The 14,743-nt window shown below is 37.3% G+C and overlaps 1 protein-coding gene across 2 annotated transcripts; it reads left to right on the top strand.

Moving 5' to 3' along the window:
* The first annotated feature begins 2,147 nt into the window (after positions 1–2,147).
* On the top strand, positions 2,148–13,815 carry cers3a (ceramide synthase 3a). Of its 2 annotated transcripts, none has more exons than XM_055230705.1 (11): positions 2,148–2,258; positions 4,454–4,674; positions 5,749–5,866; positions 8,007–8,125; positions 8,639–8,696; positions 8,780–8,830; positions 9,320–9,412; positions 10,580–10,708; positions 10,778–10,884; positions 11,384–11,537; positions 12,322–13,815. In XM_055230705.1, the coding sequence occupies exons 1-11, from the start codon at positions 2,157–2,159 to the stop codon at positions 12,502–12,504; spliced, it is 1,335 nt and encodes a 444-aa protein (XP_055086680.1). In that variant the 5' UTR covers positions 2,148–2,156; the 3' UTR covers positions 12,505–13,815. The 2 variants fall into 2 exon arrangements, with proteins under 2 accessions (XP_055086680.1, XP_033842666.1); XM_033986775.2 differs by having other exon boundaries at positions 2,192–2,258; positions 4,501–4,674; positions 12,322–13,223.
* Positions 13,816–14,743: the final 928 nt, after the last annotated feature.

Genomic DNA, 14,743 nt, shown 5'->3' with positions numbered 1-14,743 from the left:
ACCTGCTCAGTAAAATGTTTAAATTGGACAAAGAGGAGAGGATCCCACCAACTGAAGCCCTCCACCACCCATTCATAACAAAGGACCATTTACCTGAAGGGGATGATTACACAAAGAAGGCCCATGAGTTAATGTGTGTTACTGAGATAGAGTTTGGACCATTGCAACAAGAAACCTACAAAGATCACAAAGATGTTGAGATGACAAATATGAACATAGACATACATTTTCCAAAACTACTCAGCTGTGCTTCTGATGACAATATTGTTTGTATGTCAATTTCTCCAACCTTATTTGGATTTGCTAATGGCCAATCCACCAATCTACCAAGAACTAAATCTCCCGGTAAGATTTCAGTCTGCCAGTCCAAGGAAATTGTTGACATGACAAAAATCGAGAAAGCCATAAGATCACTAAGGTCACTTGTGCTTCAGAGGACAATATTGTTTTCATCGCAAGTCCTCCCATCTTATTTGAATCTGCAGTTGGGAGTGACACCAACCTACCTATAACTAAATCTCGGTGGTGAGATTCCAGTTGTGCCTGAAAAGTCCACTATACATTCAAGCGCCAATGGAGATACAGAGATTCTGGGGCATTCAATGGGTGCTAGCAGCCATGAGACATCTCCAGAAGAAATAATAGTTGGTTCGAATCGGATATCATCTGAAATCTCAAGTGAAAATAAGGCTGTCAATGAGGAGAGTATTCACAATGAAGAAAGAGCCGATCTGAAGAAGGAGACTGCAGCAAAGCCAAAAATCTGCACAAAATGGCTGCCAAAACCAGTCATATAGTCTCCTACATTGACGGAGAGAACACGCTGATTAAGGGTTAGGGTTTGCCTTCAAGTCCTTCCTTGGCAGGCTGATTCCTCGTCCTCTCCGGGTGCAGTTTTCAAGGGTGTCTAAGCTACTGAAGCCAAACAAGCCAAAATGAGTCAAACATATTCCAGTGTTCACAAGAAGGAGGTCCACAACATCTGGGTCTTGTAAACACTAGGCTGACCAACATCTGCAATGAAGAGGACGATATTCATCTCTCCGTACACAAAGAGAGAGAGAGTTTTGTGGACACTATACATGGGTTTCAAGCTACAGCAACCTTCCTCCGTTGACTTAGCGATTAAGCAATGCAAATCAAAATATATGTATTGAATGGGGAAAGGTTCTCACAAAGTCTCACAAAGTTCAGATCAGGAAGGAATGGTTTGTCTGAAACCTATGAATAGAAAATCTTGATCTCCATAAACTGTATATATATGTATATAAATATAAAAAATACAATAAAAGGTTTGAAACATAAAAGGTAAAAATAATAATAATTGATACATTATGAATGGGAATGAATGTGTTGTTCTAATTGGCTATTTACTTGTTTAATTAATGTTTGATACTCCTAATAGTAAGCTAGGATCAAATGATAGAAATTCCCGGGGAATCTAGCAGGGGGTGCTCTTGCACCCCCAGCACTCCTATTTCCCGAACAGCCCTGATCATCTGCTCTGACTTGCCTCAGAGAATATACAGATGATGCTAATTGTGGGTTTAAACAATTTCATTCAGTTTTATTCATCTTTCAGCTGTTTAAAAGATCAGGTCTACAGGGTGTCCAAGTGTCTTTACAATAAAAAAAAAAAAAAAAAAAAAAAAAAAAAAAAATTAAGACATTTGTTAAGCTATATTAATTCGATTTACTGAGTGGTTATGAAAAAAAAAAAATCTTTCTATGGGGCTATGTGAAAGATATTGTGTATGGAACAACGGTACGGATAAGGACTTAATTCCTAGTTTATTAGTTTATTAAGAATGATTAAGGCTTAGTAATTAAAGGCTTAGGAGTTTATGTATTAATTAAAAGGTTACTAAGCCTGAATCATTCTTAATACATTATTTGTTCATTATGAATGTTCTTTGTTCATGGTTTACTGGGATTGTTTAACATATGGTCATAGTGTTACCCAATTTCTTCAAAAAGTAAATGTAATTAAGCACTGCCCAGCTCTGACTACAGGTGTGATTCTTGCTGTGCTATAGTTGTAGTTGTATTATTGTACACCTGTGTTGGTGAGTGGCGTCACCAGATACGGGCCCATATAACTGAGCCTTTTGTGTTTGCACTCTCCACAGGGGGGGTTCCCAGGTGATCGTGTCCGCATGGGTGTGACCAGAAGAATGTCAAACAAAAGATCTGCGGCTGGGAGCAGAGCTGAAAATCCAGGACTAACTCTTAGGATCCAGGGCTCTCCACTGCAGCAGGTAAGTCTGTCTCTTTTTACAACTTCTCAAGTAGACTGCGAGAAAGGACTATATATTTGGAGGTAAAATGGTGGGTTTTATGTAGAAGGCCACCTGTGGTAATAACAGTAGCGCCTGGGCATAACTTATCAAACAGAATAATATATGAGAAATAGATAGATGACAAATAGAAAAAAAACAACATCTGCATAGTTAACTTAGGTTGAAAGATATAACGTTGTTTTTAGTGAACTCTTTAGTAACACTGCATTCAGAATACAAGTTATTTCAATGTATTAAGCTGTAAATACTAATGTACCGGTAAATGTTTCTGTTGACCAGTGAATGCCAGTTATAATATTCTGCCTTATACCATTATCTAACCACCAGGTCTTGAGACTAAACCAGGTCTAAACTGAGACAATACCAGGACTCTACCAAGTCTTAACCCGGTTTATAACTGGTCTTAATATGATCTCAGACTGGGAATGATAGAAAAAAGCACAACTTATCAATCTTTTAAGGTGCACTGTGTAACCTTTGTGGTGGAGGGTCTGTTTGCTTGTCTCCATGGGGAAGTTATTGCTTTGTCTATTAAAGTATAGCATTAAACTTGTCTATCTCCATGGAGACAAGCGGGTGACAACACCCAGCCAAGTTATAGGTCAGATCTGTGGATAGATGAGCTCGCTGTCAGGAAGGATGCATGTTTTTCAGTGTGTTCTGTTTGCAATAAAAACAACACACAGTTTAATGGTGTATTATGGAATATTCAAGGCAAAGCAACATGAGACAAGCAGGTGGTCAAACCCTCTTACCAGAAAAGCTCCTCAGTGCACCTTTAACAAAATCCGATTAGTGAAAATAGTGAGACAACGTAAAAACATTATAACATGGAATTGCATTTTTGTAGAGTTGTTGCATTTATATTATTTTAAATTGAAATAAACTAAAATAGAAAACAATGGTGCTTCTCTGCTTTAGTGTGATGTGGCAGTTAAAATCCTGGACGGATATGGTCGCTCTGTGTGTTGTGTCAATACGCCTCAGATAAGACTGTTGATATGGGAAACACTGGTCAGGTCTCTTCGCAGAATTTAACGGCTCAGATGTCAGGCAGGATATAGACACATTTTAAGCAGCGTTTGAATCCACACCAGAGTCGTTTTAACTAACTTTAAAAAGACACCCAGACTGCAACTCTTTGAATTAGCTGGGAACAAGGGAGTGATCTCTGTGTCAATATTTGCTTTGTCAATAGAGCCATGCGGTGCGAGGCGGGACATGTGACGTCAGTATATGATAGAGTTCTGTAGTGTTGTGATGGTCCTGTGTTAAGTGTGTGTGGGTGGGTACTTGTCACATTATGGGGGATAAAATTGTATATGCTCAATTCATGGAGGGTCTGTCTTTCTTATCGGGAAACACATCAGGTCACCATGATTTAATCCTTTATTGTTAGAATCCTGAAATGAATATCCCCCAAAAAGTATGAAAACACAGCATAATGTGTGAATACATGTGGCAAGTATTTATCACACTGGGGGGGCTAAACTTTGTACACACTATATTTATATTTATACTTCTCTTCCTTATTGGGACACAAACCATGACGTAACAACCATAACAACATGGCTTAAAGTTCAGATATGAAATAGGTTAAGGTTAGGTAATTAATATTAGGATTGGCCTCTAGGAAATGAATGTAAGTCAGTGCAATGTTCTCAAAAAGCATGGAAACCAAACACGTGTATGTATGTGTAAACGGGTCCCTATGATGTAAATCCTTTGTTATTAGCTCGTCAACACAATTTAAAGTTCAGATATAAGCTAAAATAGGTTATGGTTTGGGTTTAGGTTAAACTGCACATTTATATACGTTAAAGACATTTCTATAAAACGAGTTAATATAATTATATACATTTTTAAAATATAATAACAAGTTTATAATTGATCTTCCTGACTGGACAGAGACAGCATACCTATTACCTAGCAACCATAAGAAGGGCCAAAACGTGTCTAAATTACGTTACACTATGATTGGATAAATAAATGACAACCCTTTTATTTTGTTAATCTGTCTTTACATCGTCATGATATACATAAATGTCACAGGTACTACCCACCAAACCAAGTCATAATGCACTCAAGGTTAGGCGAGTATGGTTAAAGTTCAGTAGTATCCACTGTAAGCCAATGTAATGTTTCCCTTAAAGCGTGTGTATGTGTGTGTGGGGGTGTGTGTGTGTGTGTGTGTGTGTAGGATGCTGGTCTCTGTATACGAGTTGTTCTGGTGGGATCGTCTGTGGCTCCCAGGGAACCTAACATGGGCAGACCTGGAGGACAAGGAGGGCCGGGTCTACGCCAAAGCCTCACACCTGTACGCCACCATCCCCTTCACCGTAGGCTTCCTGCTCATACGCTTCATATTTGAGAGGTAAAAAGGTTTATAACAGAATGTTGAAAAAAAAAAAAAGTCCATATTTCTAGAAAACACTTATCGTCGGCTTCTTAAAGAAAAAAAAAAGAACAGTTGGGAAAGCATTTGCATAGTTAACTTGAAAAGATACAACATATCCTCGGTCCCATAACAAACAATAGTAAAACGTTTGTTGTGTTAGTTCTAGTTTCATTATTACTCACTAGAAAACACTCAATTCAAGAGTGATTCTGAAAATTCTTAATACATTACATTATATAATGTAAGGTGTTTTTTTTTTTTTTTTTTAATTTCACATACATGACCTATCTTTGTTCCCAGGTATGAGGTAGGTGCTGATTTTTTAAAATAACAAAAACATTAGTTTTAGTCATGATGATTATCCAGTCAGAAAGCAGAATGAGCCCCACCTCAGTCTCTCATTTGGTTTGCCAGTTTCAATGTTGAAATCTAGTTTGCTTTAAACCTAAAGGACTCTCTCAGATCTGAATCCTCATTACCTAAACTCCAGCATTTGCAGCCAGTCCTTAATCAGGCACTGGTTGCCAATTAATTTTATGGCACTGGCTGTGATTGTAGTACCATTTGAAAAACTAAGAGCACAGACTATATGCAGTTCCTTTAACTCTTATAAGATGTGCATCCCTTTTTCTTATTTTAAGAAAAACTAAATATTTTATGCTCATTCCATCAAAAGATGCTCAAATTGAGATAAATACTAATACTACTTACTACTACTTACTACTAATACTACTTAATTCAAGCACTTCTATTACATCTATTCAGTCTCTTCTTCAAAATTAGGAGTGTTTTTATAAGAACCAGGTGAAAATAAATAATAGTAGAATATCAAGGTGAACAAGGAAAGTATTGTACAGGTAGTCTAATTGTAATTTTATCTGGGATAATCTTGGTGTTCACAGTGTTGGTTCTCATGGTAACTTTCACCACACCTTCTATGCTCTGGAGTAGGATTAGATCTGGTGTGGAGCCTGAGCAACAAACTATTACTTACTCAAACACTTAAATACATTGACCTGACCTTTTTCACCATTTACAATTGAAATTTAGGTGGATAGCCACACCCTTGGCATTGATGGCAGGGGTGAAGAGGAGAATCCGAGTCCAAACAGAAGACAACCCCATTCTGGAGCACTATTACAGCAGACAAAGCAGACAGCCCTCACAGGTATAGGTATTACGCTGGGTTTGAGGTGACATCACAACATTCCACAGACCAGTAATATTTAATACAGATGGGGGGAAGCTTAAAATACTGATTTTTGTTATAAGACAGTGAGTTTTTGGGTGTAGTCAGTAATAGAAATTAGCGTTGTCACAATACTGAAATTGAAAACATATTTTGATACTAGGGAATAGACTTGATACTATGCTGATGATAAAAACTCTTTTTCTTTAGACAAAAGAATGTGATTTTCAGCATTAAATCATAGTACTTTCTCTTATATACAGGTCATGTGGCCTTATATCTGTGTAATCCCAAGGGTGTATACTAGTCATGACATAAAACTCCACATATATCATACCCTTTGAAGTGCTTTGCTGTTGATGCCCTTTATGCTGCCGCTATGACTGAATGTCATTATTGCACTAATGTTTACACTGGGGTTATTTATGGGGTTATTGGTGGGGTCTTGCAACTTTGATATTGCACTTTACATCAAAACTGCAGTGTTTGATGCTCTAGACCAGGGGTCACCAACCTTTTTTAATCTGAGAGCCACTTTATGGGCACTGAGTCATACGAAGGGCGACCAGTTTGAGACGCTCTTCTGAAATAACACATTTTCTAAGTTTGCCTTTAGTTATACATTATTAATAATGATAAATGATAATCATCTATGTGAACACACTGATCATGTTGCAAGACACTGATCACATTTGATTTCTCAAAACAATTATCAACAATGAGCAAGGAGGGAAACAGATATCAGTATTCAGCACTTTAACTTTACTAATCTTAGTAACTGTTACATTTCCAGATGACACATCACTACACCTCATAGGAAAAGTGTCCCATTTTCACTATCCACTGACAAACCTTTTTAACAAAACATAAATAATACACATTGCACCATGTTTCATAAAGTTATCAATTATGTAATGTTAAAGACAAATAAGCTTACATATTTTAAAATAAATCTCGGTTGCGTTGTGTGACTTTGACTTTGTGGTGAAAAAAGCCTGTTGTTTACCCAAAGCTGCGTTTAGCTCTGGGCTTGTCCTGCCCATAGTGTGCGTCCCCGTGGGTAGTTAGTGTGGAGCTTTGTGAGACGTAGTGAAATGTCCCTCCACATTGTGCCGCTTTGCCGTCACCACAGTCGCTCCGCAGATGAGATACGCGCAGGTTTCTTTTACAGACTTAAATCGTTGTGAAAGTGATCTCTTTATTTTCTACCATGTTTTGGAGTAAGAAACTGCATTCAGCGCATCCTCACAGCGCTCGCGAGCGGAGCACCGGTTTTGTCACGCGCACAATACTGACCTTTGAAGTGAGTAGGTCAAAGTTCACCTTAACTTATCTAAACTTCACGTATAATGAACATATGTTTAAGATATTGTCATTTTTAAATCTATATAAACGCAAGGGTGATAAAAAAAAAAAAAAAGCAACAGAATAAAATTAAATTTTAGATGCAGCTCATTAGTGAGTTGTGCTATTTTTAGAACCGGTCTGCGGGCGACTCATGTGGGGCTTGGGGGCGACATGGCGCCCGCGGGCACAGGGTTGGTGACCCCTGCTCTAGACATAATTTAGTTGTTTTTTATGACAATGATGATAAGTCTTGAATCTTGAATATGAATCTTGAATCTAGTGTTCTTGTTCTGATACAGCTCAAGATCATTCTAAACTATTCAGGAAAGGTTAATTTCTGTCCTGTGAATCGAACTTTTTTACTATTGATACTTGCTCAAATGAGTATCTAGTTTTGATACTAATTTTAGTATCAATTATTATCTCATTTTCAATACTTTTGACAACCCTAGTACAATGTAGTCAATAAAAAAAAATCTGTCTCTTGTCCCCCATCGGGCGTATTGATATTCCAGTACCTGAAAACCACCAATAACTGTTTTCTTTTTTAAATGATAATTCTATCTAAAATCGGCCTAGAAAAAACAAACAAATTAACCACAAACCACACCATTTAATCATTTACTATTCTAATTTAACCTTCGGAATCTAAAATCATTCCACGTACCCTCCAGGTCCTTGCTCAGTTATGGGGCTCCATTACCACTGGTTGGGAAACACTGTTTTGAATGGTAGCAGGTGGAGCAGTGTCTCTAACCCAGGTCCTTCTCAGGCAGACTTGACTGGGCTGTGTAAGAAGAGTGGACTGAGCGTCAGGCAGGTGGAGCGCTGGTTTCGGAGGCGGAGGCGTATGGACCAGCCCGGAGTGCTCAGGAAGTTCACAGAAGCCTGGTGAGTGATAAGAATCGGAATCAAAATAATCAAAATCATCAGAATGCATTTTATTTAATGGCACCTCTCTCAGTATACATCATAAAAAAAACAACAACAAACAAACAATAAAATCCCCAAAAATACAAGGTAAGAAGAGTAAAAGATATGAAGGACACAGCACAAACAATCATTGGATGGGTTCAGGTGGTTCAGGTCTTATAGGCCCATCTAAAGAGATGTTTTTTTTAATGGGTTTTGAAAGAAGAGAGAGAGTCACTATATAAGAGACAAACAGGAAGTTGGTAGAAGATGAGCGCAGGTGTGAGGGAGTGTAAGAGTGAAAGAGATGTGCAAGATTGTGAATGGCTTTCATAGGAGATTATAGTCAGTACAGAATTTGATAGAAAGCCAGTGGAGCTGACAGAGGATGGGGTCATGTGGTTAGAAGTGGGGGTTTTGGTGAGCTGTTTTGGTCCAACTGTAGTTTATGGACATGACACATCTAGAATTAGAATGTTATTGTGTTCACAGCTGGAGGTTTTTCTTCTACCTGTTAGCATTTGGTGGGGGAATTCTGGCAGTGTACGATGTAAGTCTTGTCTTATGTTAAATGTCATTATTTGATTATTTTAAATGCAAATTGCATCTGTGTTTTGTTGTTTTATTTTGAAGAAAGAATGGTTCTATGACACCAAAGAAGTATGGACAGGTTTTCCAAAACAGGTATATAAATTATTACACTACACATTCTGTATTAAAGTGCATATAACAGGTTTTCATATTTTTCTATTATGTGGTTTGGTGGGGTAGTATCCATGGTCAGTATTTACCATAGTTGGGGGAAAAAAAATTGAGAAGAAAAGTACCTGTCATCAACACAAAATTCCATCTAAAATGCAGAGACAATTTACAATTATCTGGCAATAATTTGTTTTGTTTTTTTTATTATTATGCCGTTGTGTATGTCATATCTGCTGCCCGTGTCCAACCAGGAAAAATCAGTAAAATTATAACTTCACTAAATCCACAAAACTAGAAAAAACTAAGCAGTATTTTTTTTTTACTAAAATCTGAAATATAATGATGTTAACTATGCTCTACTAAAATTAGTAGTCTAACCTGTCATATGCACTATAGATTAGAATTAATCATCGATCATATTTTTTACAATTTGAGTTGATTTTATTTGTAAACTTTTCTTTCTGTCTGTAGTCAATGCTAGACTCTCAGTACTGGTACTATATTCTGGAGATGAGCTTCTACTGCTCTCTGCTCCTCAGTGTGGCTTTCGACATCAAGCGAAAGGTTGGTAAATCTACACAGTAATACAAAGTGATCATTTAGGCAAGGCAAGTTTATTTGTACAGCACAATTCGTACACAAAGTAATTCAAAGTGCTTTACAGAATAAGAAGGACATTAAGGACATGTAGATATACATGGTTTTTTTTATCGTTATAAATGTATATATGTAATTGTTGTAGTGTATGTTTTTACCTAGTATTTTTGTTGTTTTGAAATATTTTGGTAGAATTTTTGCATATTCATTGTTTGTTTTTTCCAGAAGTGCCATAGTTATTGAGCTTTGAATGTGGTAATAGCTATAACAGGGATGGACAATATCTCTATTATTGAAATGGAGTCATATGCAGTATTTATATGGGAATATTCCACAATATACAGAACCAACAACTCTTAACTGGACAATGTTTGTATTGATCCATAATACTCTCACAATGTCAATATCAGTATATAAAAAATGTATTAAAAATGGATTGAAAAACAGCAATTCTTAGAGAAATTATCAGTATCAGTATTTTTGCATGAGAACTACTTTTTGATATCTAAGTAACGATATATGTGTATTTTGGCATTGATCCGCTCATCATAGTGCATGAGTGGTGTATTTTTAAACAAAGGGTATTACACTTCTATGGGGTATTCATTGCTAATACATTGCATACTTAGATAATCATATTACGTTTTGAAAATGCTAAATTTGCCAAAAACAACATATCAACATGTTTAATAAGTTTCATTTTTGTTTTTTGACGCTCCCCTGTCGTATTACTAAAGTTGTGCAATTTGCTTGTGGCTTGTGGGTTGAGCATTGCAGAGAGTCGTACTGATAACCGTAAGGAGGGTCTGAATTGTCCCCAGGAGAGACTGCAAGATTACGTAAACATTTATGGATAAAACCTCATCAGGAATGCTTTTAATGAGGGAACATTGTAGCAAATTGCATAATAATACCCCCTCTTTAAAAAACTAGTGAGTTCAAATGGAAATGGAGCCATAATAAAAAAGCTAATTTGTGAACTTTATTACAGCTTTACTACAATTTGTGGGGCTTGTTATAGATTTAAATTTTTTTAAAGTATTCGCAAAAAAAAAAAGAAAAGAAAAGTAAACGTAAATAGTCTACTTATAGGCTACTGACATGAACTTTTTTGCCCTTTTCACTGCCCTCCAGGACTTCCGGGAGCAAATCATCCACCACTGTGCCACTCTGGTACTGCTGTCTTTCTCCTGGTGTGTTAACTACATCCGTGTGGGGACTCTGGTGATGCTGGTGCACGATGCCTCCGACGTGCTGCTCGAGGTGGGTTAGCTCCACTGACTTGGGACTTGTTTTTGATCCTACAACATTCAAACTGTTCCTCTGTTACAGTCTGCCAAATTATTCAACTACGCCAAGTGGGAGACGACCTGCAAGAGCCTCTTTGTTCTGTTTGCCATTGTCTTCATGCTGACGCGGCTTGTCATTTTTCCATTTTGGTAAGCTCCTCCAACGTACAAGTGTCACTCTATAGTCAGTTTTAGAAAATATAAATACATGTGCCAAAAATATGTATTCAAAATGGTATTTTGACTGCACTCCTGTATAATTATTGCTCTTTTTAGTGGAATTCAGAAGATAGTTACTGCTCTAAAAATGAAGGAAATATAGTACTTGATGATGAAATGTAGGCTTCAGACTGCACGGTATTCTCTAATAAGTCATAAATAAATAAATGATAAAGAGTGAAACAAACAAAAAGTTCTTTTAGTTTTATGTTGTGTTTTTACAGCACAACACAACTTAAAGTAAAAGTATTTTAAATATAGACTACAATACTCTGATTGGACCATTGTCACGGGATAAATTACAAAACTTTTTTTGCAAATATTCAGAATCTTGTAACTAACTATATTTTCAAAGTATTTTTTCCAACACTGCCTATAAACCAGACTGTCCAGAGAACTGAAAGGGTGATTTTGATTTTTGTTGTCCCAGGTTGATCCACTGTACCTGGGTGTATCCACCCCACTACTACCCCCCCTTTTTTGGGTACTACTTTTTCAACGTTATGCTTCTGATTCTCCAAGCCCTGCATCTCTTCTGGGCCTACCTTATCCTCCGCATGGTCCACAAGTTTGTCTTTGGCAAGGTCAGACTCTCCTCTATTACCACTACTGCTACTACAATTTTATAGTCTATTAAAAACTTGTAACGTTTATAGTATGATGAATAATATGCCATTCAGATTGCTTGAACAGTGTGTGGGTGAGTGATTGATGGTGATTAGAGGGATGATTGTTTTTGTCAGTGTACTCCAGGGCGCTTTGGCTACAGAAACAACCACCGGTGTGTACTAATGCAGAAATAATACAATTAATTTGAAAGTGGCCACCTGGAAAAGTGCAAAATGAGACCAATTACACAACAGGCTTGTCAGCTGTCACTGATTAGTACTTGAGCAGGAGACCACTAAGAATAACAGGTGCCACAACTTACCACCAAGTGTGTAGTCAATGAATAATACAATACATTTTGAGTGAGCGTCTGGGAAAGTACTATATAAGACTGATGCATTTTTTTTTTAATTATACTGACTCAAAGCTAATCCCTCTTATGAAATCATTAGACAGTAATCCAGTAAGTACTTCTGTGTGTTTCCAAAATCAGTGTCTTCAGCCCAATCTTAACTGCTTCCCACCTCAGTTCAAAAGCAGGGGCAGAGTCCATGCACCCCCTAGTGGCAACTTCAGAGTTTTGCACAATCAGAAATTGGGGCTGAATTACTTGTTTTCCATTCACAATATTCTAAGCTATTATGATGTGTACTACAAACATGAGGTGCCAGAAATTCTTCAAAATACCAATAATACATAAAATGGGACCTTCATTCACTATCTAATACTAGAGATAAAATGTTGTGATTTCTGTTGCAGCTGACCAAAGATGAAAGAAGTGACAATGAAGCCGAAGAGGAGTTCAGCCCAGAGGAGGAAGAGGAGGAAGAGGGGGAAGAGGAGGGTCACTATAATGGTGTGGTCCAGGGGAAGAGCCAGAATGGGTGCTCTGAGCTCCTGCCCCCTCCACACAGACACTGCCCGTCCAAGACTGTGTACTGACCTGTGCTCTCTGTGGGCAGGCTGGAAGAGTGACCAGGCCCTCATCACCATAGAAACGTATAGAATTTTATAGAGTTTTATAAATGCTATAGTGGCAAAAAGAGTTTAAAACAATTATTTACCTTACCTGGCAAATCCTCTCTGTATTTGTATACACAGAGAGGTCAGTCTGGTCCCCGCGCCCTTCATTACATTTTGAGCCAAAACCAAACCTCATGAATTCAGATTTGTTGTTTTTTAGTAACACATGTGAACCAAAGGAGCTCATTGGTCATCTATCATTTACAAATCACATTTCTCTCACCTCAGACGAACAGTTTAGTGCTTCACTCATTGATTCTGTAGAAATCTGCAGTGTTTTTCAGAGCCCTATGACATTTTTTTCCTTTCTTTTTTTCCTCGTAAGCAGCTAACTTTGTTTTGATATGGACGGACCATGCATGTCCTTTTTCTACTTGTCAATCATCTGAACCCGGGGAGATTCAATGGTGACCAGACTCACATCTTTGTATAGTGTTGAAGAAGTGTCTATTCTGGATCCCACTGATAAATTTTATACAATTAAAGTAACTTGTGTCATTTTAGAACTAACTTTTCAAGACATTGAAGAGTTGAAAACTAGAGCGGTTAATATGTAGTAAAACATTTTTGGCACTAAAAATCTATATAAGAGACTGATAATGAAAATGTGTGCAATACATTGGCAGTGAATAGTACAGGACCAAATACAATTCTTAAATGTATTTCTCCTTTATTTCATGATACTTCATCTTTGCTAAATCCTATGTATTTCACCAAACTATATTTAATAATAATAATAAACATTGTATTGCTTATTTGGAAAAGTGAAACTTGTTCATGTAAAACTGTTGATTGAATGCTACAATAACTGTATTTATCATGTACAGCGGTTTACAGTATAATACTGTTATAAAAATGTATTTGTTTGTTTTAAAAAGTGATATGTTGTAGTTTATCTGAAAAATAGAATTATTGCCATGCCAACAATAAACATGTTGGATTCAGCCATCTGTATGTTACAAAATCACTGGTCATCCTGGGGGTTGATGTGGGGTTAAAAGAAATGTGCCAGCTCATCTGTGCCAAAAACTTCACCAAGAACAAAAAAAAAAAAAAAGACAAAACACAGTCACACACTGCATGAATATGTTAATAATATTACCAAATAAAACCGTTTGTTAAAATATAATATTAGACATATTATCTTTTTTTTTCTCTAATAAATCTGGCAGAAAGAATAGGTTAGGCCTATATTAGCACAATTTATAAGAATATAATAAACTTGAACTCTAAGACTTGTTTTGTTTCATTTAAACTTCACCTAATTACTCCACTTCCCATATCAAAGTACTTTCTAGTTATAGTTAAACTTTTTGGAAAGACTGCTTAAAATTTGTAAAAGATCATATTGACCCTAACTTTTCATTAAAATTTGAACATATACATATTTGAGCTCCTTTGTATAATATAATAGGAATCTAAAAGCTTTTCATCCTTATTTTCTGTGTATGGCTCCCCCTGGAATTCTATTTGTCACATGTTTTGTGTCTTGTCATTAAAAAAAATATATATATAATGATGAAGGCAGGGCAACCATCAAAGAAAAGCTAGGTAAGACCTTAGAAGTCTGGTTTAACATTTGTAAATCTAAAGGCCAAGGAAATAAAGGCCAAGTTTCGTCTTTCTGCCTAAAACAACGATTGACATGCAGAATGGTCGAACTTTCTGCTTCATGCTGTGCTCTATAGGAAAGAGAAATGCTGCCCAGTAACCTGTCTCATAGTGGCCTATTCATAGACACACATGTCAGGCTACAGCCTGGGGGTCCTGCCCTCGCGGTGGTCGCAGCGGCCCCAGGCAAGAGCTGTGTTCCCGGGGCCAACACGCTCCTGCCGTGGCCGGGCACTACATTTAGTCTTCTTAGGGTTCATCCATGCTCCAGTCGTCACACACTCACTATGTCAAATATGTGACTAATGCAACAACACCATCCACTGTGGAGCTGGGGTTAACTGCCCCTGCTCCTGTCTGCGCCCTTCTTCACGTCTCTATTTAGCCCGGCAACCACCACGCCGCTTTTACGCACACGTTTTAAACATTAAGCACGTACCGCATAAGCCTTTGCACAACTTTTTCTTGTGCGTGTTCTTATATTACTATATCTACGAGGACAGCACAGCCACAAGGCCCGACTCTCCCTCACATCACAGTGTTTGGA

This window comes from Periophthalmus magnuspinnatus, chromosome 3, assembly GCF_009829125.3.
Source record: "Periophthalmus magnuspinnatus isolate fPerMag1 chromosome 3, fPerMag1.2.pri, whole genome shotgun sequence".
Taxonomy (NCBI): Eukaryota; Metazoa; Chordata; class Actinopteri; order Gobiiformes; family Gobiidae; genus Periophthalmus; species Periophthalmus magnuspinnatus.
This window is presented reverse-complemented; position numbering and strand designations above follow the sequence as displayed.

Coding starts and splice junctions, on each gene's coding strand:
- cers3a (XM_055230705.1), top strand. CDS start 2,157: ATGGGTGTGACCAGAAGAATGTCAAACAAAAGATCTGCGGCTGGGAGC. Junction 10,709..10,777: donor CCTCCGACGTGCTGCTCGAG/GTGGGTTAGCTC, acceptor CCTCTGTTACAG/TCTGCCAAATTATTCAACTA. Junction 11,538..12,321: donor ACAAGTTTGTCTTTGGCAAG/GTCAGACTCTCC, acceptor TTTCTGTTGCAG/CTGACCAAAGATGAAAGAAG.